Source organism: Manis javanica, chromosome 6 (assembly GCF_040802235.1).
Source record: "Manis javanica isolate MJ-LG chromosome 6, MJ_LKY, whole genome shotgun sequence".
Lineage (NCBI taxonomy): Eukaryota > Metazoa > Chordata > Mammalia > Pholidota > Manidae > Manis > Manis javanica.
Window position 1 is genome coordinate 546057 of NC_133161.1, and position 27621 is coordinate 573677.

Sequence of the window (27621 nt, forward strand, 5' to 3'; positions counted from 1 at the left end):
TATATTTTTTTCCTGTTACGCAGTCATCGAAATTATTTAAGCCAAGTCTGGGCTGGTATTTTGGGCGACACACACACTCAGCTCCCTCTTAGGAGCCATGCTGGTGAGGCCTCAGAGAGCCACCTCGGGCCTCAGAGGGACTCGGGTCAGCACAGCAGAGCCAGCTGCCTTGCCGTCATCACAGATGCCCCCTTCCAGCACGGGCCTGGGAGAGCTGTGGGCTGGGCAGACACCGGGGATGCTGTGTGCAGCCCTCCTCAAGGCCCTGCATCGGCCAGCCGCATGTGATAAGGAGGCATGGACACCACGGCTGGAACGTGCGCCCTGGGAAGCATCCTAGAGCCAACCTGGGCGCGTGCTGAGGCCATGGGGCTTCCAGAGCCCCAGCTCACATTTGGGAGCCCCCAGCGTCCAGTGCAGCTGTGCCACGGTCAAGTCCTCTTAAGGGGAGCAGCGGTACAAGGTTCCCCTGGACTCTGAACAACTGGTTCAGGGGAATACATTTGCTGGGTTCTCAGAATCTGTCCCGGAGGTGGAGGGTGGGGTCTTCTATCCTCACGGTGCACGGAGGGAGGGAGTCAGGTAGTGCAGGGACAGTCCCTGCACGGTGCTTGGCCAAGCCCACCCAGCTTGGACTCTGGCCAGCTGCACGGTGCAGTGTGTAGCCTTTTACACACTTCTCTGCGGTGCAGCTTCTCAGTGTGGGCCTTAACCCCAAGTGAGGCAGGCCACTTAGTCCTAAAATGTTCAGTGTATGATTTTTCTGTTCATTCACTGATACTGAATAAGCCTGTGCTGTGAGCCAGGTGCTCAGCTGGGCACAAGGGGCAAGGCGATGGCCGGCCCGGTGAGTGAGATTCTGCAGGTCCTGAGTGGGCTCAGGACCGGCTCCTCCGCTGGTGCCGCGGCCTTAGGGAGGCTGCTGGCCCTCAGCTGTAACACCGGGCTGTGCTGGTCATGGAGTCATTGTGAGGGTCAAGCAAGGCAGCCCGTGAGTGAGGCTCATGGCAAAGGGCGAGTTGGTAGTAGTTATTATTGTTAGCAAACTGATCTAAGGATAAAATGAAAGTCAGGTCATGAGTCCGGAACCATCCGCCGGGTGCCTAGAGGAGGTCCTGGTGCAGCTGGGGGCGGCGGGGTGCAGAGCGCTCACAAAGCAGACTGAGCCGGTGCGCAGAGCGCCCGAGGCCCCGGGCCCACCCGCCGTCCCGCCGTGCGGGCAGATTTCATTTGTTCCCTCAACTGCGCGAGGAAGCCCAGCCCTTCCCCATCTCAGGGATGCTGGCGGTTCAAGCACAGACACAGAACCGCCCGTGCCTCCCCCTCTGCCCCCATGTCTGCTGAAAGGGGCACGAGGCTCTGTGCTCAGTGCCGGCTGCTGCTGCTGCGGGGTCGCTGTTTTTCCATGATGGTGATGTCACAGCCTGTCCTTGGGTGCTGGAGGTGACCGACCAATAAAGAGGAACGTGTGTGCGGCCCACAGGTGGTTTCAGAGCGGGGAGGAGGCATTAAAGGTTCTGGACACTCAGACAGGGAGTCCTTGATGCGAAGGAAAGCAGGTGAAACTTCTCTGTGGAGCAGTCCACGTGTCTCCCCCTACTCAAGGGTGATGTCGGACAAACTGGACCCCGTGTAGAGTCCTCGCCGGCTGCAGAAGCAGAGCACAGGCTCCGGGGCTCCGAGGCTCCAAGGCTCTGAGGCTCCGGGGCTCCGGGGCTCCGAGGCTCCGCAGCCGCCGCAGGCATGTGTGTGGCAGACACCTGTGTGTTCAGAGCTGAGCTTGTCCATCATGTTTTTCTGTCAGTTTTGGTTCTTTTACTAACTCAGTCCTCGTGCTGGAGCAAAAGAGTCAAATTTAGAATAGAATTTGCTCCCTGGGCAAGGATGGCCTGAAGGTCAGCTGGAGGGGTGCAAACAGGGTGCCCTAGATTTTGCTGTAGCCTCCTGCTCTTAGCCCCTGATCTGAGGCAGAACAGGGGGTGTTTATCGTTAGAAATAACCTGTAGCAAGTTGTAGAAATGTTAAAAGTGGGACACTTTGCTCATCTGGCAATCAGTTGGTGCTGTGAGTGTCGGAGGGGCTGCAGCGACGCTGGGCCAAGCAGCTGTTGTGGCTGCAGGGGTGGAGGTCCGGTGCTCACGGCGGCTCGCCAGCATGCAGCACAGGAGCCTCCCGGTAGGTAAACGGTTCTGCTGGGTCCACACAGCAGGATGCTCATCAGGCCCCAGTGGTGTGGGGCAGTGAGTGTGTAGCATCCTTAGACTCATCAGTGGGGTTCATTGCAGTCTTTCCCATCCTGATTCACGTACAGTGTGATTCCAGCATCAGGCATCTACACACACATCCGAGCTTATTCTCGAAGCAGCCTTGCCGTCTGGAAGAAAGTGTGGCCACTCTCTTTGCACAGAACCATTGTTCCTTCAGCAGCTTGTGGCTGGGATGTCGGGAGGCCTGAGCTCTTGGGTGTGGGTCCATGGTCTCGGATGCTACCCTCAGGCCACCGAGGTGCATGCGAGAGGATGAGTGTGTCATCCCTGCCGGCTTGCCACTTAAAGAAACGAGAAGGGGGCTGGCCCTGGTCTTGTGAGGCCCTCCATCAGCAGCCGTTTGCCACCTTCTGTCACTTTGGCTTCTGTAATCTTAAGAACTCCCAGCTGGGGGAATGCCATACCTTGTGGTGTGCCTGGGCAGTGCCAATTTATGCCTGTTGCCCCATGGTAACTGCTAATAGGTTCTCCCTTCCCTCTCGTGAATACCCGTGTGAATAATGGATTCTGTGGTCATCCCACCACACAGCCATTTCAGTGATGGCCACAAGGGTTATTCAGAAAACGAGCACTTGGTGGCATTTTTGGCTCAGGTATTTTTGTTCCATGTTGAGATAGAAGCTTCTCAATATTAAAAAATGCATGAAAACCTTATACTCATTATTTTCTCTGTCCAGTGTTTACATGAGGAGAAAGCCCTTAGTCATCTTTCTATGAACAAAGACTGGAGAAAGCCCAGGAAGTCCACGCTCAGATGTAATCCAAGCCACTGTGCAGACATCTTGTCACATAAATACAGCCAGCGAGGGATTGAGGCTGTTTTCTGTTCCTTTCGCCTCTTGGTTGATGAAATATTTCAGTTGGCAATTTCAAGGGGCAACCAATTTCCAATGAGTTATTTTATAAATCATCTTTTTCTGTGTATCTGTCATCAAAGATCTAGCTAGCATAGGGAGTCAGAGGAATACTGAGAATTTGTTATCTTTAGGGGATTTAATACTGATTGCTCCATAATAGAAACCAGAGGGAGTAAAATCACACTGGTCCTCTTAAATCAAACCTACCGGCTCAAGGCTCTGACACACTAATTGGGCTCTTATTGATCGCTAAATCAGTGTGATTATTCCTTCTGTGTTGGTGGCGGTGGGAACCAGCTGCCGCTTTTATCGACCATAGCAGCACGGGTCACTTGTCCTTGCAGTCACTATGGAGAACGCCGTGAATCCCGGTTTACTCTATACTGTTGAGGAGGTTTAAACTGAAACTCATCGCTTAGAGGGTTGTGCTGGCTTCTCGGCGTAAGTATATACTGTATTCTCTATTACCATTTTATACAAAATGTCCAGTGTATAGTCAAAAACTGGGAGATACACGGAGGGATGAGAAAATGTGACTCGGTCAGAGAAGGAGAGACGTAATAGAGGAACGCCCAGCTATGACTCAGTTACCGGGACCATTAAGAAAGGACATTTTAATAATTAAATATTCTGAAGGGTTGAGTGGCAAAGATGGAAAGACATAAATGGACAAATGGAAAATTGCAGCAGAGAGATGGAAACAATGAAAGAGAACTGAGTGGAAATGCTAGAAGTGAAAGCTGAGAGACCAGAAGTAGAGAATTCATCTGATGAACTTAACAATAGACCAGACAGAGTAGAGGAAAGAACTGGTGAATTTCAAGTCAGGCCGAAGGACGTGATAAAAAAAAAAGACACATGAAGAACATAAGAGGAGTGGGAAAATGTTATGAAACATCTTCGTTTTGTGGGGCAAGATCAAATACTCAAACATATGTATTGTTGGAGTCCTGGACAGGGACAAGAAAGAGAATGTGGCAGAAGAAGTGTTTGAAGAAATAATGGCTGGGAATTTTCCAAAGTTGATAAAAGACATAAAAAACTGATCCAAGAAGTTTTGTGAACAAGAAGCAGGATCGATGTGGAGAAAACTAAACATTAAGTGTATCATAAACAGGAAAAGCAAAGATGAAGTCTTAAGGGAAAGAAAGGGAAAGAAAGACATTTCATCTGGGCAGTAGTTATAAGAGTGAAGTCTTACTTCTCATTCGGAATCTGGAAGATAGTGGAACATCTTTGAAGTACTGAAAGGAAAAAAACACCGTCAATTTAGAATTCTGTATTGTTCAAAACTGTAAGTAACCAAGGAGAATCTGTCTCTAATAAGACCCGTGCTACAGAGATGCTAAAAAACTTGCTTTGGCTTGAAGAGAAATGATGTCATACAGAAGCCCGTATCTGCAAAAAGGAATGAAAAGAACCAGAAATGCTATGTTTGCAAGTAAATACGAAAAAATACATATAAGACATATAACATTTTGATAAAGACTATTGGATATGAAAACAAAATAGTAAAAATGAATTGTGGGTTTTATAACTTATGTGGAAGAAAAACATATGACATCAGGAACACACAGGGTAGGTAGGACTCTGGAATGACGCTACCGCGGCTTTCTGTTTGCTTGTGGAGTTTTACATGTCATTTGAAGGTGTAATAGCTTGAAGATACACATTATAATTCTTGCAGCAACAGTTTTGAAAAATGAGCAAAAAATTCAGGGATAAAGTGCAATGCTAAAAAATGCTCTATTTATCCATGTGAAGGAAAGAAAGGAGGAAGGAAGAGGTGAGCTAAGACCGTGCGGGCCGGACAGGGGCAGGTGTCAGGGGAGCAGGCCTGAGTCCGCCCCTGCCAGCGATCATATTAACACAGATGGCTAAGCCCTCCAAATAAAAAGGGACATTCAGTCTGAATAAAAATGAAAAACAAATTTCAACTACATTCTACTAAAACCAAAGCACATGAAATAGACATTTATGGATTAAAGGTGAAAGTACGAAAAGTATATACAATGGAAACTCTACATATCAGAAAGGTGATGTGGCTGTATTAACATTGATCATTGTGTACTTTAAGACATATTATCAGAAACATTTTATAATGAGAAAATGGTTAATTCATTAAGATAACAGAGAGCTCTCTTTATGAACCTAATGTCAGCCCTTGAAATGCATAAAGCAAAAATATAAGAATACCAAAGAAATATAGAAGTCCATAATCATTTTTAGAGCTTTTTAGCTCTCCTTTCTCAGTAACTGATTATACAAAGAGATAAAATACCAGTAGAGAGATTTGAACAATACCATCAACCAAATTAACTGAATTGATATTTATAGAATGATGCGCCTAAAAATTGCTGAATATGTATTCTTTTCAAGTATACATAGAATATATCCCAAGATAGAGCATGTGCTGGGCCATAAAATAAGTCTCAAAAAATGTCACAGGATCAAATTCATATAGGGACAGATATTAAAGGAAAGAAGACTGCAGATCATTATCTCTCAGAAATATAAAAGCAAAAATTCTTGACAAATTTTAGCAAATCAGATCCAACAATATAAAAAAGGACAATACATCATGATCAAGGGAGATTTATTCTAGAAGTGCAGGTTTGGTTACAATAAATTTATCAGTATAATTAATTAGAAAGATGAAAACCATATGATAATCTCAAAATATGCAGTAAAAACATTTGGCAAAAGCCAACATTGACTCAAGATGGACACCTGCAAGCAACATCGTACTGAGGGAGGAAGGACTGAATGCCTCCCAAGTAAAGCCTGGAATCCGAGGAGTACGCCTGCTCTAATCTCTTCTGCTCTGGAGATCTTAGCCAGGGCAATAAAGCAGGAAAATGAAAGAAAAGGCGGATATCCAGATTACATGATTGCTGTTTAGAAACTTTGGTGGAATCTCTAAAAAGCTGCTAAAACTAGTGAGTAAGTGTAGCTATGCTGTAGAATGCAAAGAAGTATATGCAAAAGTCAGTTGTGTTTCTATGTACTAACAACAAACAACTAGATATTGAAATTATAAAAATATTTACCATAGTATCAAAAATTATGAAATAAAGCTAATAAAATACCCTGAAAATTAAAAAAAATTGATGAGGTAATTCAAGAAGGCCTAAATTTATATATATATATATAGCCACTATCATGTGTTAGAAGACTCAATAGTACTAAGGTGGCAATTTCTCCCAAGCTGATTTTTAGATATGATACCAAAAGCACAATCCATAGAAGAGTAACTGATAAATTGGACTTCATAAAATTAAAAAAATTTCTTCTTTCAAAGATACTGTTTAACAAATAATCATATCTGACCTGATTGTTTATAGTTCATGATGCGTGATCAAAACCGAAAGTTTCTGTGATGACTGCCCTTGTACTGTTCACCAAGTAAGAACTTATTCACTATGTAAGAACTTGTTCACCATGTAAGAACTTGTTCGTTATGCTTCAGAAGATTGGAGACTGTTGAGAATTAGGCTTGGGGTTGATTAATGATTGTGCATTGAGTTCCCTATACAGAATTTTATTGTTGTTAACAACCATTTGATCAATAAATATGAGAGATGCCCTCTCAAAAAAAAAAAAGATACTGTTTAAAAGAATGAAAAGACAAGTCAAAGGCTGGGAAATATATTTGCAAATACTACACCTGAAAAAGTACTTCTCTCTACAATGTATGAAGAACACTTACACTCATTAAAAAGAAAAAAGTAAGCAAATAAAAAATTGAGCCAAAGATCCGAAAAGACACGTCACCAAAGAAGATAAATGGGTGGCAAATAAGCTCATGTGACATGTTCAACATCATTGTTCAGCAGGGAAATGAAAGTTACAGCCAGAAGAGATTCCACCACACACTGTTAAAAGGGCTGAATTCCAAGGCTGACTGTACCAAGGGCTGGACTGGGGCCACGTGACATGGTACGGCCACTTTGGGAAGCGTTTACGTTTTCCTAAACATACACCCACTCTATCACGCAGCCATCCCACTCCTACCCAAGATAATGGAAAGCTTTGTCCGTCTGAGGCCCTGGACATGAATGTTCACAGCAGCTTTAACAGTAACGCCAACTACAACCCAAAGCCCGTCAACAAGTGAACAGATAAAGTGTGTTTGTTCCATAAAGTGGAATGCTGCCCACGAGTAAAAATGAATGAGCTATCGATGCATGCAGGAGCGTGGGTGAATCTCAAATAATTGTGCTGACTGAGAGACAAAGAGTATGTACTGTTATAATTCCATTTATACAGAATTTTAGAAGATACAAACCAGTGTGTAGGTGGCAGAAGGCAAGTCAGTGGCGATCGGCGGGGCCGAGCCCGCTGTCTGAGTTTGGGTGAGGGTTTGCGGGTGTGAACCTGTGTCAGAGCACATGCGCGCTGTTTCCTGAATGTTGATTTTTATGTATCATTAATCTACAATTACTTGAGCAACATTATGTTTACTAGACTCCTCTCATCACCACGTCCCCCCCGCCACCTATCCCATCACAGTCGCTGTCCATCAGCATACTAAGATGCTGTAGAGTCACTACTTGTCTTCTCTGTGCTGTACTGCCTTCCCCGTGCCCCCCACTACATTATACGTGCTAATCGTAAGGCCCCTTTTTCTCCCTTATCCCTCCTTCCCACCCATCCTCCCCAGTCCCTTTCCCTTTGGTAACTGTTAGTCCATTCTTGGGTTCTGTGATTCTGCTGCTGTTTTGTTCCTTCAGTTTTCTTTTGTTCTCATGCTCCACAGATGAGTGAAATCATTTGGTACTTGTCTTTTTCCGCTTGGCTTATTTCACTGAGCATAATACCCTCCAGCTCCATCCATGTTGTTGCAAATGGTAGGGTTTGTTTTCTTCTTATGGCTGAATAATATTCCATTGTGTGTATTTACCACATCTTCTTTATCCATTCATTTACTAATGAACACTTAAGTTGTCCTGAATGTTAATTTTACCTTAATAAAGATAAAAAGGAAAAAGATGAGCAATCCAACACAAAAATATGTTAAAGTTTTGAACAGATATTTTATGAAAAAAGATCTACAAGTGGCTATTAAGGGTGTCAAAAGTGCTAGGCAGTCATTAGGTTAGTTCAGTGAGACACCATGAAAAAAAGCCACTTCATATCCACCAGGTTGGCTGAAAGTAAAGAACCTATAATGCCAACTCTTGGTGAGAATATGGCATGATGGGACCTCTCGAGCCAGTGGAGACAAACTGTGCGGCCCACTCCTAGGTCTCCTAATGCTCGACGGCATCCCTCCCAAGACCCAGCATCCCGCTCCTGGGCGCCTGCCCAAGAGAACGGACGTGCCTTCCCAAGGGGACTCGCATGCGGCCTTACTCACAGCTGCCCCAGGCTGGAAACAACCAGGTGTCTGCCCGCAGGCCCATGGCCCATGTCCATTTCTGAAGAGATGCCACTTTAGGGTACACTTTCAGGGACACAGAGTTTCCTTGGGCCCCCTACTTAGCTATGCCACTGGGTGCAGCATGTGCAGAGGTGTGGAGCCGTGAGGCCCACAGCCACGACTTTGTATGTGTCACGTCCATGACATTGATTTGATTTGCAAAGCGGCCTTTTCATGCCATTATTTCTGCTGACCTTTGGTGGGGCGCTGGGCTCTCTTACAGCGGGTCTCAGGTCTGTGCCCAGCATACAGGATGTGTTGCGGCCTGGTCACTTGAGCACCTTCCTCAGTCCCTGCCGGTGGAGGCCCCACCTGCCCACTGTACTTACCACAAGCCGAGGCCTAACCAGCTCAGACCCGCTCAGTGGGCAAACCAGCCTGCCTGTCATCAGGTGTTCGTCCCCCCACCAGCAGGTGAGTGCCTGGGGTGTGACAGGCACAGAGGTGCTGGGGTCAGTTTGTGACCTTCTGCAACTTGACCGCACACACACTTTCCCGTCTGGACCCGCGTCCTGCCCCCTTCCTGGCTCTGTTTCCGTGTCTTGCCTGCGGCCGGCTGGGGGTGGGCGCCACAGGCCGGGAGGAGATGTGGTTGGGCGGGGAGAGTGGCTATGAACACAGGGTGAGCTGCAGTGAGGTTTTGTGGGAAGCCACGTGTTTGTCATGATTTTCTCCAGTGAGGAATCCTGTGGGCAGAAGACGCTATCCCTCCTCATTTCCGAGTTCACTCACGTGCTCGTGAGCAGCTGCTCAGGCCCCCCAAGGTGGTGACTGCCCCCACCTGGATCCCTCAGAGTGGGTGGGGTGGACACAGTCAGCCCTAGCCTAGTGACCTACAGCGCCGCTGGGCTTTCTGCTGACCCCTGTTCACCGGGCGAGCAGGGCCCTCAGCAGGAGCTGGAGGCTGAGACAGGTAGAGTGAGACAGTCACTCTCAAGCACTGGTGGAACTGAAATCAGAACCCTGGAATTCTTGTCCAGTTTTTCATGGTTATTTTTCAAACCAAAAGAAGGTCCCCAAGTTCCCTTGTCTAAACCCAGCTGAGCATAAGCCTGTCACTTCTGCCCGACAGGCATCAGGGTGAGCCTGCCTGCTTCTGTGGCACAGAATGCCCGGGGCTGCTTCCAAGCCGTGCCCCTTGCTCGCTGGGAGGGCGTCTCCTTGCGCATGAATGGCGGTAGTCGTGCCTGCACCACAGGGTTGTCGTGAGGGTCAGAAAGAATGAAAACATCTAGAGCCAAGTAACCGCGTGGACCGGCCCTCAGAAGACGTGACCCGTTTTGTGGTCATTAGTCTGATGTTCCCCAGGGGGTCACGGTAGCTGGTGACCTGTAACTCCATGCTTTGTGCCACCAAATGCGGAGAGAACAGTGGATTGTGACTGTTTCAGTCTGATCTCTTCACCTTTTTTTACTTGCCCAGTGAGAGGCTGTGGGGTGCGGCTGCTGGACAAAAGGCAGGCCAGAAAGAGAGCATAGCAGAGCGGAGGTGACTGAGGAGAAGGCCGTGCGGAGCAGGACAGAGGCGAGGGCGGCTCTTCTGCCTCACGCCCCCGGCGTCTCCAGGATGATTCTGAGTAGCCCAAGGAGTGCCCCTTGCAGATACCCACATGTAGTGTCGGGGTCAACTTCCAGCAATATTTGTTGATCATGTAGTTTAGAAAATAACACCTGTTCAACCTCACGGATTTAGTGAACTCGGTAAAAACCATTTGGTGACTGATTTTTCTAAGTGGAAGGTGTGTCAGCTGCAAAGATAGCCCAGCTGTCCTGGTCAGAGAGACCAGGGTGAGGCTGCCCTGAGCGCACAGATTTCTTTGTGCTGGTGGCAGTGCTCAGTGACACCCCCAATCTACTCCCCTGCACATGGGCAGGCCACTTAGCAGCTGAACACCGTCAAGCACTGACAGCCTTTCACTGCATTGAGAGGCCGGGGGAGAGGGAACAGTTCGTCAGAACGGCCCTCTCAGGCAGAGCACAGGAAGGTGCAGCAGAAGTGACCCCGGCTTCACCTTAATGAGCTGGCGGTGGGGGCTCCTGAGACCCCTGCAGCTCCGGAACACTGCCTCGCCCTGTGGCACCACGGCCATCTCGTTAGGGAGCCCATGGACAGCCCTGCGCTGGCGCTTTGTCACCCAGCAGCAAGCAGCATGTCTTGATCAGTGTGCTTGTCAACGCTGCCTTCAGGCTATGAGACAAGCTGGAGGCAGTGTTTGTTGTCTGGTCAAAAGATGGCCCGATTTGGGTTTCCCAGTTCATTTTGGGTCCCTGGCACAGGGAATATCTGAGGAGCAATGGCCAGTGTGCAGCTGGGAGTCTGACCCACCCCGTGTCCACTGGCGAGTGGGACTCTGAGGCCTCCAGGCGTTCCTGGGGGTTTGCACTCATCATCACGCCATCTGGGACCACAGTGCGCTGATGCCCACCTGGGGCAGGAGGCCTGGCTTGGCTGTGCTCCCCTGACCCCGGTGGGACGGTGCCTCTCGCTGTTTGGTAAGCATGTGCACGGCAAGTTGTGGCTCCAGGAAGCTGCTGTGTTTTCCCCAGCTGAACATGGTCACTTTCTTCCAAACTCCAAGTCCCTGAACTTCTCTAATAATGTACTTTCAGTTATAGTCACTAATGTCTGTGACCTAACCTGCATTTCAGTTTGCAAGCTACTCGAAGACAGGTCCATGTTTGACACTTTCTTCCCTTGTAGAATGAAGTCCAGGGCTTGGCACTTGGCAAACCGCAGTGGTGGAGGTGGTGACAGCAGTGTCGTGCTGACAGAGGGGACAGTGCTGGACAGTGGTGGAGGTGGTGCTGATGCTGAGGCCATTTGTCAAATGCCTCCTCTAGGCCCTCTGCTGAGCTGGGCACTTTAACCCATCCTCTCCCTAATCCTCACAAGAGCTCCAAGAAAAGGAGTTATTTTTCCAGTTTTACTGGTGATAAAAGTGAAGCTTGAAGAGGCCAGAGAACTTGTCCAGAATCACAGAGGTGACACAGAGCCGTGCCGACGGGACTGGGTGTCTCCTGAACGAGCCTCTCCCCCCGCGTTCATCCAGCAGAGCCTGTGGCTCACCCCCTCCCTGCGGGGCACCCACACTGACCTCTGCGGTGTGAGGGACTGCCTTGCCGGCACTGGCCGTGCCGTGTGCTGGAACCTGGCCACTAACACCCTCCCTTTGCTGACCTCCAGACTGGGGCAGCTACGGTCTTAGAAACTATTCAGCATTATTTTAGGAGACCTAATACCACAGGTTTGTTGAATGAGGCTTAAAGCATCTTCAGAACAGGGTATTTGAAGGTGAGTCAGAATTTTGGGCTCCGAGCTGGAAGTGGGACCAGAAGCTGCCTGCCAGCTGGGCTTCTGATGGCGTTAAGGAAAGCGAAGGCCTTGGGAGGGGACGTGACGATGGTGGCGGGGGTTGTGGCCGTGGTCCCTGACATTGTGCGGCCGCCGTCACTGTCGTCCCCCTTTCACAGATGGTTGGCGGTTAGATAGCTCACCGAAGCCAAGGTCCCTGAGCTTGTAAGGGTGGGATTCGCACCCAGGCACCGTGTCCCAGAATCCAGCTCCAACTGTGAGCTCTTTCCTCTGAGACTTGAAGCCACACCCATGAGAATACTTTCCTCGCTGCTACTTTCCCGGCTCCCAGGCCTCGTGGTTATGGGGTGGGCACCCTGCCTTGAGGTTGCGTAAGCCCCCCCCGAGGACACCGTCGTGCATGGTGTGAAATGGATGTTTTCTGCTCTTTATGCAGTTTACCTACTGACGTACTCTTTTCCCCTCCCCACCTTAATTTGGTTTAGAGCGTAGAGACCCAAAGCAGACCGTTACCTTGTCTATTGCGTGGATTACATGCAGAAGTGATTTGTTGTGCTCTGTGTTCAGCCTGGCTTGTCCTCTGCCTGGAGTTTTCCTCTGTGACTATAATTAAAGGCCTTGTGAGTAGAAGCTTCAGATGAGGCGTCATTCACAGCAAGGGGAGGAGAGATGCTTGTGGGCACATTAATGAGGCATTTGGATGTGACCCCCAGCCCCAGCACTGTGACCCCACCACGTGTTCAGGGACAGCCTTTCTGAAGAGGAGTTCAGGCTGAGTTTAAGATTGACAGTTCCACCCAATTTGTGGGGAACTGCTGGAGGCGCCATTTGTGGGGGAGCATTTTATATGTCTCTCCCTTTCTCTAATGAATCTCACTTCCTCTTTTCTAAGAGAAAGGCGGTTGTTTTGAGCTAGTCCTTGGACAAAATTTAACAATTTGGGTGACAGGTAAAATCATTCTAGAAATAAAAACAATCTTAGAGATCATGTCCACTCTCTTTCTTTGACAGAAGAAAATTGATCTCAAAGGGTTGAGTAATTTACTCAGGTTGATATGTGAAAATGGAAACCTAGAACCATATCAACCTGTTCCCTGAACTCCAGCTTGCACCAAAATCTATCTCGAAACGCTGAACCCACATATCTTTAAAAATAGGCAGTCATGGGAGTCTCAACCACTTGTATGAAATTCAGTGACTGCTGGACCTCTTGACTGGATCCCAAGGTATGCACCCCATCAACTCAGTATTGATCACATGCCCCAAGGGAGGTGAATGTCAAAAATACAAATGGGCAAGACTGTAAAAAGGTATGGTCCTTGGACCCACACCGCACCACGCGGGGCTCTGAGCAAGTCGCCGGGACAGCTGTATCTGTCCTGGGCCTCCCGGTTGGAATGACTGTGCTTGTCCACGAAATTAGATGGTGCCGTAGTCAGAGGTTCAGTGGTGAGATTCCTGACACTGCTGTAGCCGTCCTAGAGGCCTTGATTTGTCTAGTGGCAAAACAAAATGTGCCGAGAACATGTCCTCTGGAGAAACGGACCGAGCCAGGAGGAGATGCAGGTGGAGGCTGATGGAGGACTGTGTTGCCAGATAATGGATTCGATATGTAGTCACGACAGTGAGGCCATGGCAGGTCTCTGGTGCAGAATACTGCTGTTAAAGGGACAGGATGTAGAGGCGACCTCAGTGATCAGCAAGGGAAGGAGGTGGAGTGAAACAAAGACCACCAGACAAAGCGGCTGGCGCTTCTGCTAAGGGAGGGATTTGGTGAGGGGAAGCTGCTTCTTGGAGGGCAGTAAACACCATCGCAGATGAAGGGCTGGGAGAGAATTCTCCACAGGAAACCTGAAGCACAGGGAAGATGCTCCACATCGTGAACCGTCAGGGAAATGCAAATCGAAACCACCATGAGACACCACTTCTTAACCTTTGGGAAGAAAGACAGCCCATAACAAGTGCCGGCGAGGAGGTGGAGAAATTGGTGCCCTTACACAGCAGGGGAACGTAAGGTGGCCCAGCCACGCTGGAGAGCATTTTAGCAGCTGCTCAACAAGTTAAATGTGGAGTTACCACACAACCCCGCAATTGCACTCCCAGGCACAATGAGAGAGACAGAAACACACATCTGCACAAAAGCTTGTATGGAAATGTTCACAGCAGCTTTATCTCCGTTCATAATGGTAAAGGGCCACATAACCACCGACTGAAGAATGAATAAACAAAATGTGCTCTGTCCTTAAAATGGAATATTTTTAGCCACAAAAGAGGAATGAAGCACTGGCACAGGCTGCTATGTGGATGCGCCCTGAAAACGCCAGTGAGAGACAGCAGGCACAGAGGCCACACGTTATATGGTCGCCTTCGCGTTACTTGTCCAAACCAGGCGACCCCATCATGACAGAGATGAGTGGTTGCTGGGGTGGGAAGGCACATGAGGTTCCCTTTTGGGAGGATAAAAGTGCCCTGGAATTAGACCCCAGTGATGTTCCCACAACTCTGTGGATATGCCTAAACCACCGACTTGGGTGAGTTCTGTGGCTTGTGAATTACATCTCAACAAAGCTGCTATTAAAAATCAATGAAATATGTGCATGGGCGGTGAGCTTGGTCCCAGTAGGGCGGGGTGAACATTGCCTCTGTGGGTGTGCTTTTCACAGACACCGCTGCCACTTAGTGCCAGGGATCTGAGAACAAGTGCTGTCCTGGTGTGCCTGGCTGGCAGTGGGGACTCACCAGCCCTTTGTCCTTCACCTGCAGGTTGAAGACCCCCTCGCTGTGAGCATGCTGACCTACATGGCCCAAACGTCAGCTCTGACCTTCGCCCCTGCACCCCAGGTGGATTACCCCAGGGTCCGCCCACTGCGGACCCTCGGCCGGCTGCAGCCTGACCAGCTCGGCCCTAAGGTGGACAGCGGCACGGACAGGCAGAATCTGGTCGCCGCGCTGGGTGCCTATGCAGCTCGGAAGTCCCTCGTGCCCCCCAGGGAGGGCGAGCTGGAGCCACACCACCTTCTGCATGCACCTTGGAGAGCAGCCAGGGTTCTTCCAGCGCCGGCAGCCCCTCAGACGTGGCCTTCACCTCCTGGAGACCCCAAGGTCCCCCTCAGAGCAGACAGTGGTAAGTCAGCCTCACCCTAACCCCTTGCTGGTGTTCCCTTTTTCCTGGGGCCGGTCCCCCATGCACCTGGTGCTCTGAGGGTGTCCGTCCCCACAGCCAGGCCTCCACTGACCCCCCCGGTGCAGGTGGAGGAGGTGGTCATACTGGTGCCAGTCAAGCAGCACATTTGAGGGAGGTGGCCCCCGCCCAGGGAGTCGGGCCTGCTGGTGTTCAGTTCCCATGTGGTTTAAAACCCTCACCTATGATTTTAGAGCTTCGTGACTTTATTGATGAAGGTGAAACAGTTTGAGGAACGTGGCCAAATCCAGTCCCCAAATCGTGTTGGCCACAGAGTGCTTTGGGGAATTGAACACGATTACTTTCAGTTGCGGCTTGTCTTGCCACATGCCTCACCCTCCTCATGGCGAACCTCAGGGCTCCTCACGTGTTTATGGTTTGTGCATTGCCCCCCAAAGAACCTGTCTGAAATCAGTGCCCCTCACAATGCATGAAGGCCCTCCTTGGCCCTCGGGGTGACCGACCCTCCAGGCCCAGCGTCAGTGCGCATGGAGTCGCTGCCCCAGTTGGGACCCTCCCGGGAGAAGGGGTGTTTGCCTGGTCCTGCTTCTCTATAAGATGCAGAGGGTTCTCATTACATATTTCCTAACAGCATTTTTAAGACCGTAAAATTAAAGTGAGAGTCTGATAAAATATGATTCCTCTTTTGAAGATACACAAATAGTAAAGTACAATCAAGCAGGTACCAGGTTTTTTTAGTCCACTGAAGATCACATTCACGTCGGTGCCTGCATTCTGTGGGTGCGGACCTCACTGAGTCTGCTCCGACAGCCTCTTCTGCACATGCTGCTGATCGGCTCCGCAGGCCTGGCGCTCTGTCCGCAGGGCCACCGAGGCACTGACAGATGGGGGGTGTGCGACACGACGGCTACAAGGGACGGCATGTGGCCATCGCCGGCACTTCTCCGTGCTCCCATCCTGTATTTGCTATGCTTGTTTTCACATAAATGCACCGTCAGTGGGACTGGTGTTTATCCAGGGAGGCTGGCCACCTGGAGGAGCACCTGCGTCCAGCATCCCCATGGGGCTGTTTCTCCTCTGCTCTGTGCTGCACACGGCCCAGGACATCCCTTTGGGGGGCCCTGCTGCCTTCTGCCTCCTTAATCGCCGAGCCCCACCAGCGGCCCTTGTCTGCCCCCCCTCCCCGCTGAGCACCATGTGACCCCCCTGCTGTGGCGTGCTGCTGGAGGTCACCCCAGCCATCAGATGGCCCCCAGGGCCTCTGCCCAGATGCCCAGGTCCTCCCTGGTGCCGACTGCTCTTCAACTGCTGCTCTTCAACTCCTGCTGTTGTGTCCCCCTAGCATGTGACATCCGGTCGGCGTCTGCTCTCTGACACCCCTTCTTTGTCTCTTTTCCCATCTCCTACAACTTAAAAAATCCTATTTATCGACTGCCTCTGTCCTAGTTACTGGAATAGGAAGGGGTCAATGCCACAGCCCATATGTTGAATTCAGAGAGCTGGTGGGCCCACGGGTAGGCCACGACGTGTGGCCGCTGCCTTTGCTGAGAGGTGCTTCCTACCTGCCGTCACCCAGAACCTCCTGCTCTTCTTTGTGACCCCCGAGGTGTGGATCTCTGGGAAAATCCTCTTTGAAAATGCTTTCCAATCTCAGTGACCCTTTTTAACTACATAATTTGGTTGGTGTCTTTTCTCTGCCAACTTGCAGTATTTGTTATCTTTTTAATGTGCCTCTTCCCAACTGCGCTGTATGCTTAAAAAAGTCATGTAAAGTGTGTATGCTTAAAAAAGTCACAAAGTAGAGAGAGAACTGACCAGTGAGCCCCGTGATGGCATCAGCGGGCATCCCCAGGCGGCAGCTCCCAGCCTCCTTTGTGCTTCTCTATGCTCTCCTGCTCCCGCCATCAAGCGATTCCATCTGCCAGTACTGCGGTGTTGGGTTCTGAAAGGCAAGGGTTCTGTGAAACTAGCTGCAATAGTTTCAGCACATGAAAACCAACCATAATGTCTTCGTGTCACTAAACGCTCACCAGTGTTCAAATTTCTCAGTTGCCATAAACTTTCCTTACACTCGGGTCTTCTGAAGCAGGGTCCAGAGGAGGTCCATGGCCTGGGGGACGCATCTGGTGTGCCCCTTCCAATCTGTAGGAGGTTTCTTCTCACTGTTCCCTTGCACCATTCAAAAACAAATGAAACGGGATTACTTGTGGCATTTTTCATGTCGTGGGTTTTCTGACTGCGTCTTGAAGGGGGCATGGGCCTCGCTGCCTGGAGTTGGCCCGGGGGTCCGCGCTGTGACGTGAGCCCACAAGAAGGCTTCAGAGGCCTTGTGCCCTTCCAGAGGGTGCCGACCAGCGGTGCCTGTTCTAGCATCTGGCAGCTGAGGGCCACGTGGCCTCTCCTTCAGCCCAACTTTGAAGAGTGCCCCATCTCTAGCAAGACAGCCCCCCACCCCGAAGGAGAGGCTCGCGGCCCCCTGCCCTTCCGTGCCCTGCAGAGCACACCTCACCATCTGCGGATCTGCGTGGCCCCTCGGGGGTGCTGGTCTCCTCCTGGACGGCGAGCCAAGGGAGGTGGGAAACGGTCTCTCCCGTCTGCATCCCAGGGCCCGTGCTGCCTGGTACGAGCTGACCACTGTTCCACCTACGTGGTCTCATTTGCTCTTCATATCAGCCTGAAGATGGTATTATTTTCAACCTCATTTTCCTGATGAGGAAACTGCAACTGAGGGGTAAATGGTGGCATTTACCTCAAAAGTCAGATCACGTAAGACAGCATTGGAGCTCCTAAGGCCGGTTATCTGAAATGCAGGTTTAAGCACAATTCACTTTGTTATTCGCCACTCGGTCCTGGCCTCTAATGCTTTAAATGTTGCGGCTCCGAATTCTCGCTTCCCGTGACTCTCCATTGATGCAGAGCTGTGTGCCAACCCTTTGGGGACAAAGGAGTAGAAAAATATCAGGTGGGAGCAGAGGTGCCAGCCAGGGCAAGATGTGAAGATCTCTCATCTTAAATATTTGATGAAAAAGGGCAAGAAAAAACCGACCTTCCTCTAAATTTCCTTGGGAAGTCTGGGGGCTTCCTGAGATTACCTTCTGACTCAGTGCACTACTGAGCTTTGATCAGGTTCTACTGCAGCAGATGCCCCTTGGGCCTTCACAGCCGCTGCCTGGGAGACTGCCCAGCTTCCCCCACACAGCCCCACGAGGGCACGGGGCACAGCCGTCCTCCCCACGAAGCCCGGCTTCCCCTGGAGAGTCGAAGGGAGTCCGGAGGGCTGGCGCGTCGTGGCCTCTCAGGATTGCATGCCAGAGGCTGCATCTTCTGGATGCCCAGTGGCCGCAGTGCCAGAGCAAGAGGGGAGGGTCCTGCGGTGGCGCAGAGGGCAGAGCACGTGCCACGGAGAGGGCAGCCCCCTGCGGCATGGTGGAGGCCAGCGTGGGACCCAGGGCTGAGGTTTCACATGGAAACAGGACATCCCAGCTGTACCTGAGATGTAAAGCAGGCTCCCGACTTAGTGTGAATGGCAAATATTCACTTGTAGCAACTTATCATGAAAAAGAGGCCTTTTTCCTTCATTTATTTATTATTTACCCTCACCTTCCAAAAAGCTTTAAAGCCACGATGGAGAGACGTGTAGGAAGCAGGACGTCAGCACGGCTGGGCCGCAGGCTCAGCGCTGGCGTGCGGGACTCTGAGCTCACCTCGTGTGAGCTGCGGGGACCCAGGTCTTTGCTCAGGGTCACTCCCCTGGGATGTGCTCTGTCATTTCCTGACCACACTGCTGGGAATCAGAAATTGTAAGAGATCATTTGTCATGTTTTTTAATCAATGATAGTAGCAATTACTCTGCAAAACTGGAATAATAGGTATGTAGAAAGAAGTGAAAAGCCACCATCAATCTCATGACCAGGACACATGCTGTCTGTGCCTGGGCACTTTCTCCCGGTGTGTCGTGTGCTCCGGGGGGGCCTCCTGGTGAGGCCAACAGCCCCGTGAGCCGCTGCGTCTTCCCCTTCACTGGGGTCTCCAGGCTGCTTCCTCCTCTGCCCGGGTGAGAGCTTGGGCAAGTCCCATGAGCTCCGGTCACTCTCAGGTAGTAAAAAGTGCCATGTCATATCCACTGTTTATATTCACATTTAAAAAATGATGGAAAAATACGTTAACCTAAAATTTACCATCTTAACATTTTTATGTGCGCAGGTCAGGAGCATTACTTACCTTCACACTGCTGAGTGGCCACCCCCACGTCCATCTCCTGAACTTTCCATGTTCCCAAACGGGCTCTGTCCCCATTAGGCACTGACGCCCCCTCCCATCCCCAGCCCCTGGCCCCCACCCCCTCTTGTCTGTCTCTGTAGATGTGACCCTCTCGGGACCTCATATCAGTGGAGTCACATAGCGTTTGTCCTTCTGTGACTCATAGCTTATTTCACTCAGCACGATGTCCTCGGGGTTCGTGCATGGTTTGGTGTGTGTTAGCATTTCCTCACTTTTTAAGGCTGAATAATATTTCGTGTGTGAATACACTACATCTTGTTTATCTGTTCATCTGTGGATGAACACCTGGGTGGCTTCCACCTTTTCTGTGTTGTGAATAATGTACTGTGATATATTTAAATTTCTAAGTTAACTTTTATATATAAAATTAAGATATGTTCACTTAAAAAAATCCAAATAACACAGAGGGTACAAGTAAAACCTGAAGTTTCCTTCCCCACAACCAGTTCTCCAGTGCCTGCCCCATGGCCACAGTGTCCGTGTGTCCTTCAGATTTCCTGCATGAAACCAAGATGTGTGCATAAGTCTGTGTTTTCGCACATGGGATCCTAATGTTGTAAGATACCGGAACTTGGCTTCTGACCTTCGGATAGCTTGGAGTCCCCAGGTCGATGTATCTGACCTGCCTTGCTGTTAACGAGCTGCAGAGTCCGTCCCTTCTCCGTGACCCTGTTTCCGAGCTGTGAGCCTGCTTTGCTGATTCCCTGTATCGTAGCATTTTGCTACATTAAATGCATTTCCTTTACATTTTTTATGGATGCATAATGTTCTATCATATGTATATTCCATAATACATGCAGTTCTGTATCTATATCTGTTGAACTATACGTCGTTTGTTGACCCTTGCTATTCACATAATGCCATGATTAATATCCTCATGCATAAGTCTTTTCAGCTCACGGAACCTTGACTGCAGTTTTCTTGGACTCAATGGTCACTGAGTTTTAACAAAGCCTAAATTCATTCCTTTAAAAAAAATAGACTTCATCTTTTGGAGCAGTTTTAGGTTCAGAACAAAATTGTACAGAAGACACAGCAATTTCCCATATATTCCTGCCCCACCATTGTCAACATCCCCCAACAGATGGTACGTTTTTATAGTCGATGAACCTGCACCGACACATTGTCACCCGAAGCTGGCAGTTTCCATTGGGGTCGCTCTTGGTGCTGTAGGTTCTGTGGGCTTGGACAGATGTGTGGCGCGTCCCCCTCAGAGTATCATGCAGAATAATTTCACTGCCCTGAAAATCCTACTTAGCACCCCCCTCCCTCCAACCCCTGGCGGCACTGTCTTCACTGTCCCCACTGTGGTGCCTTTCCCAGGAGGCCACGGAGGTGGAATCATGTCCGGGGGGCCCCTCCACTCAGTGACGTGCATTAAAGGTCCTCCGTGTCTCCTCGGGGCCTGGGAGCTTGTGTCATGTGAGCCCTCAGTACCATCCACGGCCCGGATGGGCCACAGTACCCGTCACCTTCTGCAGGGCACCATGGGTGCCCCCAAGCTTGGGCATTTATAGGTGAAGCTGCTGGAAACATCCATGGGCCGGTTTTGTGTGGACATAAGCTTTCAGCTCTTTTGGAAAAATACCAAAGATCATAATTCCTAGGGTGTATGATAAGAATATGTTTAGTTTTGTAAGAGACCCCCTGTCTTCAGAGTGGCTGCCCATCTGCGTCCCCGCCAGCAGCCAGGGAGAGTTCCTGCTGCTCAGCGTCCTTGCCTGTAATTGAGGTGTCCCCGATTCTGGCCGTTCTCGTAGTAGAGTGGCATCTCTTCAGTCTGCATTTCCCTGGTGACACATGATGAGGAGCATCTTTCCATATCTGCAGTCAGGGTACCTTCTCTGGTGAGGTGTCTGCTGAGGTCTTTGGCCCATTTTTAATGAGGTTGTTTTTCTTTCCATTGGGTCTTCAGTTTTTTTGTATGTTTGAGGTAGTAGTCCTTTATCTGATGTCTTTGCAGATATTTTCTCCCATCTGCAGCTCATCTTTTCTCTCTCTCGACTATGTCTCTCTGTGTCTTTCATGGAGCAGAAATTTTTAAATCACTGAAGTCTAGCTTATCAGTTCCTTCATGGATCGTGCTGTTAGTGTCATACCTAAGTCATTGACAAACCCAAGGTCATCAGCATCTCTCTGTTATCTTCTGGGAGTTTTACAGTTTTGTGTTTTGCATGTAGGTCTGTGATCCACTGGGAGTTGCTTTTGTGAAGGGTGTAGGGTCCGCGTCTAGGTCCGTGTTGTGTGTGTGGATGTGCGGAGGCTCCGGCGCCGTTTGCCGGAAACACGGTCCTTGCTCCCTGGGTCGTCTTTGCTCCTTGTCAGCGTTGGGGTCAGTCCTGTAGCCTTGCTCTCCTTTGGTCCCTGGCCAGCTGCTCTGGGTCTTTGCCTCATCACACACGCTTCGCCGATGCACACACGGCGACCTGCTGGGATTCTGATCGGAAGTGCGTTGAATCCGTAGATGAAGTTGGGAAGAGCTGGTGTCTGGGCAGTGTGGGTGGCCTCCCTCCCCGTCGGCTTGTGGGGGACAGCCTCCCCTCCCCGGCCTTCCCTTCTTACTTCTTTCAGCAGGTTTGCATATTACAGATATTTTAGTTGAAGTCATTCTGTGCTCGAGACTCGATGGTAACTAAGGAATTGTGGAAACCACCATAGAGGATGCGTGTTACTCAGCTTCCTAGACGCTGTTGGCCACTGACCAATGATACCAGCGCCCTGCGTGGTCGATCCCCGGGTGATGCTTGCTCACTGAGGAAACTCCAGCCCCACAGGACACGGAGCCTCTAACCCGCCTGCTGGAATTCTCCATCGCCCTGGCCCTGCTCCCTGGAGAGCCTGGAGTGGCAACTAGGAGAGCTTGATTCACACGGTCACTCTGCTGGCTTTTGGCCTGGACATTCCGGGCCTCAGCCCCTTCTGTGCGCACCTGGCCGTTGCTGCCAGCCAGGAGTCTCACTACATTGTAGCCCGCCTGGCCGAGGCCGTGAGCACTCCCCAGCCCCGCTGCTGTTTGTGCCAGCGTGGAGCCTGTCGTGCCGATGCTCACCTGGCTGCGTGGCTGAGCGCTGTGTCTGACCGCTGGCTGTCCCGCTCTCACGAGCTCGCTCACCCACAGAGCACCCGCCGCGCTCTGGCCGGCCACGGGGCCCCTCCGATGCTCTCCCTCCCGGGGACAGAGCGCTGTGATGGCCGTCCAGGGCCTCCTGCTTCTGCTGCCCTCAGTCATGAAGTCCTGCATTTGCTGGTCGTGGCGTCTGCCCGCCTGTTCATGTCGTGGTGGGCATCCCAGCCCGGACACTCATGCAGGACCCTCTCCTTGCCTGCTGAAGGCACAGGTGGGTCTAGGGAGGTGCTGAGGGGGTCAGAGGAATCTTCCTCTCCCCGCATGTGAGGGTGCCAGTGGGCCCCTGCCGCATGGGCCTGGGGCTGGAGGCCACGGAGCTTCTGAGCGGTGACTGGTGTGAATCCGATCATAAACTGAATTCCTAGCCATGTTAACATGTGTGCCTGGTCCTCTGCCATCTGGAACTTTGTTAAAGGGGTAGTTGGACAACTTTCAACCTTCAGAGGTTACTTCCATGAATGGGATGGATTCAGATACTCTGCTGACTTAGCCCATTTAGTTAATGTTGAGAAGAAAATTTGTTTATTATTCCTGGCAGCCATCTCTGGAAAGTCTTGTATTCTCTCCTGGGATTTACCATCCAGCACACGTCCAGGCCACCTCCCCTTGTCGTAAGTCTGTTACCATTCTGAGTACGCAGACTCATGCTAATGTGAACCTGAGTGAAACATCCTCTAAAAAGCAATTTGACTGCCGCCCCAGCACCAACACAAGCCACATAATTTGATGTGTTTTTTTTTGTCCTGTGCCTTATTATTACATGTCATAGGGAGTTGGATTGGTCAGTGGTGGTGGTGGTGGTGATGTGTGTTTGGACGTGGCCCACCTGTACTTCCACATATGCATGGTGATGAAAGCACTTGGGAGCCAAGCTTTTATGCAGGATTCACATCTTCTTTGTTAAATCAGCTTTGTGGTGAGGTTATACGCACAACATTGCCTACTGTCTAAAACTTATGACATTTTGTCCAGGGGCCCTATTAAGACATAATTTCAATAGGTCAGGCCTTCAGCAGTTGTACACGAGTGTCGATCTCCTACTCCAGGCCTTACATATTTGATGTCCTGACCTTTTGTGTAATTGCTCTGCCAGAGCCCACGCGGAGCATTGAAAGCTACTTAAAATGTCATTATAAGCTGGCTGGGTCTCAGAATCGTACGGTGCAGTTGATGGAGCAGGGGAGGGCCCACTTTGATGTGCGTGGCCCTCACCGATGCAGCAGGGCCAGCTGGACCTCACAGGGAGGTCTCCTCGTTTCTGTCCATCTCCAGGCGACGGACGGTGGTGCTTGGGGCGACTCGGCGCATCACAGTGGCCGCCCCGGGGTGGTTTCTGATGTGCGCTCATGGTTCTCATCACGCCCTGGCCAGCCACTGAGGATCTACCATTGCATACCTATGGCGTTTCAAAGTTATTTTTCACTAATGATATCCCAAGAAGTTTCTCTTTTGGATGAGAGGAGGCAATTTTAGGAATTATGCTCTGTTATTCCATTTTGAAGGTGGGTATTTATTATAATCATTCTAAGGGGCCCTTGGGAAGTCCCCCGTTCTCTGATCTTTATCTTAGAGATCATGAGTTTTTTCATGTGGTGATCGATTCCCGCTCTTCCCCTCAAATAATGAGACTAGAAGTAAAGGAGGCTGAAGGGAAGAGCTGTGCGGTGATTGCCAGACACTAGTCGTCACAGCAGATCATGAGAAGAGGGCATAATTTCACATGAACTGTATTATCATCAGACACGCAACAGTTCACGCCCTTTCTTCCACTTTTTTGAGGATCTCCTCAGGTGGGGACCGTGGGCTCTGTTTTACACAGACAACCTGGGGCTGCAGGGCTGGGCAGGCGCTCCAGCTCCCCGACAGCGGAGGACTGGCCTTGCTGACGCCGGAGTGCCCTTCGCCCGGGCATCCCCCTGCGCTCTCTAGAGTACTGTGGCCCACCTTTCACTGTGGGCCCTTGGGATCTCTGGTCTGACTTGCCCTGCGTGGGACCAGCAGGAGTGCCTTACCAGCCTCCTGCCCGGGATTGGTGAATGACAAACATGACCCAGTGGGCTGCCTCGAGGGTGTCCTGGTGTCTGGGGCGATGCGTGCGGGCTCCTGCAGATTTGCTGCCAAGCCTCTGCCCACTTGGCCGCCTGCCCTCCTCTGCCGTGTCCGCCGGTGGACCTGTCCCACTGGGCCTGCCTTGCACCTCCTGCCCCTCTCGGCAGCGCTGCCCCAGCACCACGCCACAGTGGAGTCATCACAGGAGCCTCCTCGCCCTGGCCCTGCCCCGGCCCTGCAGCAGCACGGCCCCGCAGAGGCGTGACCCGGATGGGGCCGCCGCTCAGGCACAGCAGGGACCCCTTCTCCCAGGAAGCCCCCATGTCCTCTGTGAGCCTGGGCCCCACTGCTTCTCCGGTGCTTGTCCTGTTGTCCACTCGCCTCCGACTGTTCTTCTGACCCTTTGGCCTCAGGGCCTTTGCCCGGAGTGGCCTCTGCTTGGAAACTGTTTCCTCCCAGTGCCCTCGGGCCTCATGCCCGCCTCCCTGGGTCTTGGCTGCTGCTCCACTTGGCGCCTGGCTGTCTCCAGAAATCCTCCATGAAGTGGCACCTGACCTTCCAGGCTCGGGGTTACTCCCCACAGCCCCTGTCACCACCAGACAGTCTATGAATTTGCGTATTAATAGTAATTGCAGCCTCCTCTAATACGGATGACAGTTCCAAGGAAGCAGGGGCTCTGTTAACTGCTTTGTCCCTGCACCCTGAAGAGTAGTAGCTGCGCCTAGAGAACGTGCCATCAGTGTTTGTGGGAGGAAGAAGAGAAGGAGGGGAGGAATGTTTTATCTCCTGCTCGAATTCAAGCGCCTCTAGGAGGCATAAGCCACTCACCGATCGTCATTCACCTTAATGAGGCTCGGAATGAGTCGCCCCCACCTCGGGTAACACAGATCGGCTTCTGAAGAGCAACTGGGTGAGGGACATGTGGGGGGCAAAGGGGAGGGAACGTTCAGCCATGCAGGGACCGTGACAGACCCTGGCCCCCTACACAGAAGACGGCCCGAGGGTATGGGCGATGCAGGCATCGCCACACACATGGTGGGATGTGCCGAGGGCGACTGAGCCTGCCTGTGGTCCTGAGGCCAGTTTGCTGCGAACCAGGGTGTGGATGACCATGGTGACTCGTGTTGTCCCTTTGCTTTATGATTCTGCCACAGTAACCCCACCAGGCTACGTCCCTAAGTCTGGAATGAATGGAAGGATGCCCATGAAGTGGAGATCTTAAAAGGAAACATTTTCTCCAGATGGACAATAAACCTTAATGACACATAATGGTCATCAAGTTCTCGACTCTGAAACCAGCAAACAGCGTGAGTCAGTGGCTCCACTTAGTTGTGAAATGTCTCTCAGGAGAGATAAGAAGTGCGTCCACTGGCTGCTGCTGTTGGGCGCAGGTGGGAGGCAGGGGGGCACCTTTTGGAGGCCTGTTAGGGCGGCTGCCTCAGCCCTGCAAGATGAGTAGAGGCCAGCGGAGGCTGGGAGCAAACCCCTGGTTACCAGGTGTGCAGGAACGGGTCGTTCTTGCCGGTGAATCTTCTGATTAGGTCTGCATTCCCCAGCAACATGTTTTTGACTCAGCATTTGTAAATAATCTCTCATAAGTTTATGGATCTGTTTCCTGCCTCCGTCTAAGTGTCCTGTGGCATTGTGTGCTGGCCCCTGAGGACACTGTGCCTGCAGGGGGCACTGTCGCTCTCAGATAAGCCTCAGCCTTCACAGCTTGGCCTCTGATTGCAGATGATGGTGTTTACACCACAGTGTCTGCACTGTGACATTGGATGTGTTTGTAATGGCAAGACTTACCAAACAGCAAGAAATTGTTTTGCTTACCTTTAGTCTATCTTATTTTTTTCATACATTTTATTGATTTCTTAGTTAAGATATATTCTTGACACTTTCAATGAAAATTTTTTAAGGTAACTCAGATACCAAAATCATATAGTAAAAATATTCTTCAAAAGACATAATTTCGGTGTATCTTTTAAAAAATATCAGTAAATTAATTGGGTTACCTTCCCTAGAGATTAAAAATAATAAGATTTTTTTTTACCTTTTTAGCAGAGATAAAGTTTCATATTTTTATATTTTTAAAGTTTTGAAGTGACATTTGTCAGATCCTAGTTTATGTCAATTTAATTGTTAGTTTCTGAGGATAAAATAAAGACAGTGATTTATAAGTGGGTCATGTTGTAAAAGTGTGGAGGCTTCCTGAACTTCAGGGTAGACATTGCCTACAAACAAGTGACAGTTGGGGTAGCGTGACTGCCCAAACACTGGTCTATTTCAGGAGGAAAGAGAAATGAGACACATGTCACTTCACCTCCTTGCAGGGTCTCAGCAGTGGGTCAGACCCACACATGGCATTTGCTTGTGCTGTACGGCTGTCGAGCCTTGCTGGCTGCTGAAATGTGTGTGTGTGTGTGTGTGTGTGTGTGTGTGTGTGTGTGTATTAATCCTATTGTGGCCTCCCCCAAAATTATGCCTTTAATTCTCTATTCTTTCTCATAGTAGTATTTACTCCCAGGCTCTAAACAGAATGGGTGCCCAGTACCAACTGATGAAATGAATAAATGAGTGGGTGGATGGAAGGGTGGGTGGGTAGATGGGTGGATGGATGGTTGGATGGATGGATGGGTGGATGGGTGGGTGGATGGATGGGTGGGTTGGTGAATGGGTGGGTGGGTGGATGGATGGGTGGATGGGTGGGTGGGTGGAGGGATGGATGGGTGGGTGGGTGGAGGGATGGATGGGTGGGCAGGTGGATGGATGGATGGGTAGAGGAATGGATGGGTGGATGGGTGGGTGGGTGGATGGATGGATGGGTGGGTGGGTGGAGGGATGGATGGGTGGGTGGGTGCGTGGAGGATGGGTGGGTGGAGCAAGTGCGTAGATTGATGGGTGTGCAGATGGAGCCTAGGGTCTGGCCTTAATAACTGAGGATGACATTTTTTACCTGTAGGTTAATACTTTGCAAAGAACTGTCTCACAATGCGTGATCTTAAATGGAATGTTGAGCAAGCTGGGAGGCAGTGGGCAGCCTGCAGGTCTAAGCATTCTGGGGGGTTGACTGTGTTTGCTTCATGTTTGAGGATTTCAGTCAACTGTGCCTAGAATGTACCAGAGAAATTCAAGCATTTGTACTGATGGTGGATTGGAAGAGATGGAAG

The 27621-nt window shown here is 50.5% G+C and overlaps 1 protein-coding gene across 4 annotated transcripts in view; it reads left to right on the plus strand.

Annotated features, from left to right (window-relative positions):
* PTPRN2 (protein tyrosine phosphatase receptor type N2) overlaps positions 1-27621 on the plus strand; it is a 695060-nt gene that overhangs the window by 257754 nt on the left and 409685 nt on the right. For all 4 annotated transcript variants that reach the window (XM_036999404.2, XM_036999402.2, XM_036999403.2 and 1 more), the window contains exon 6: positions 14622-14982. In XM_036999404.2, coding sequence (XP_036855299.2) covers positions 14622-14982 — 361 coding nt within the window. The remainder of the gene's footprint in view (positions 1-14621; positions 14983-27621) is intronic.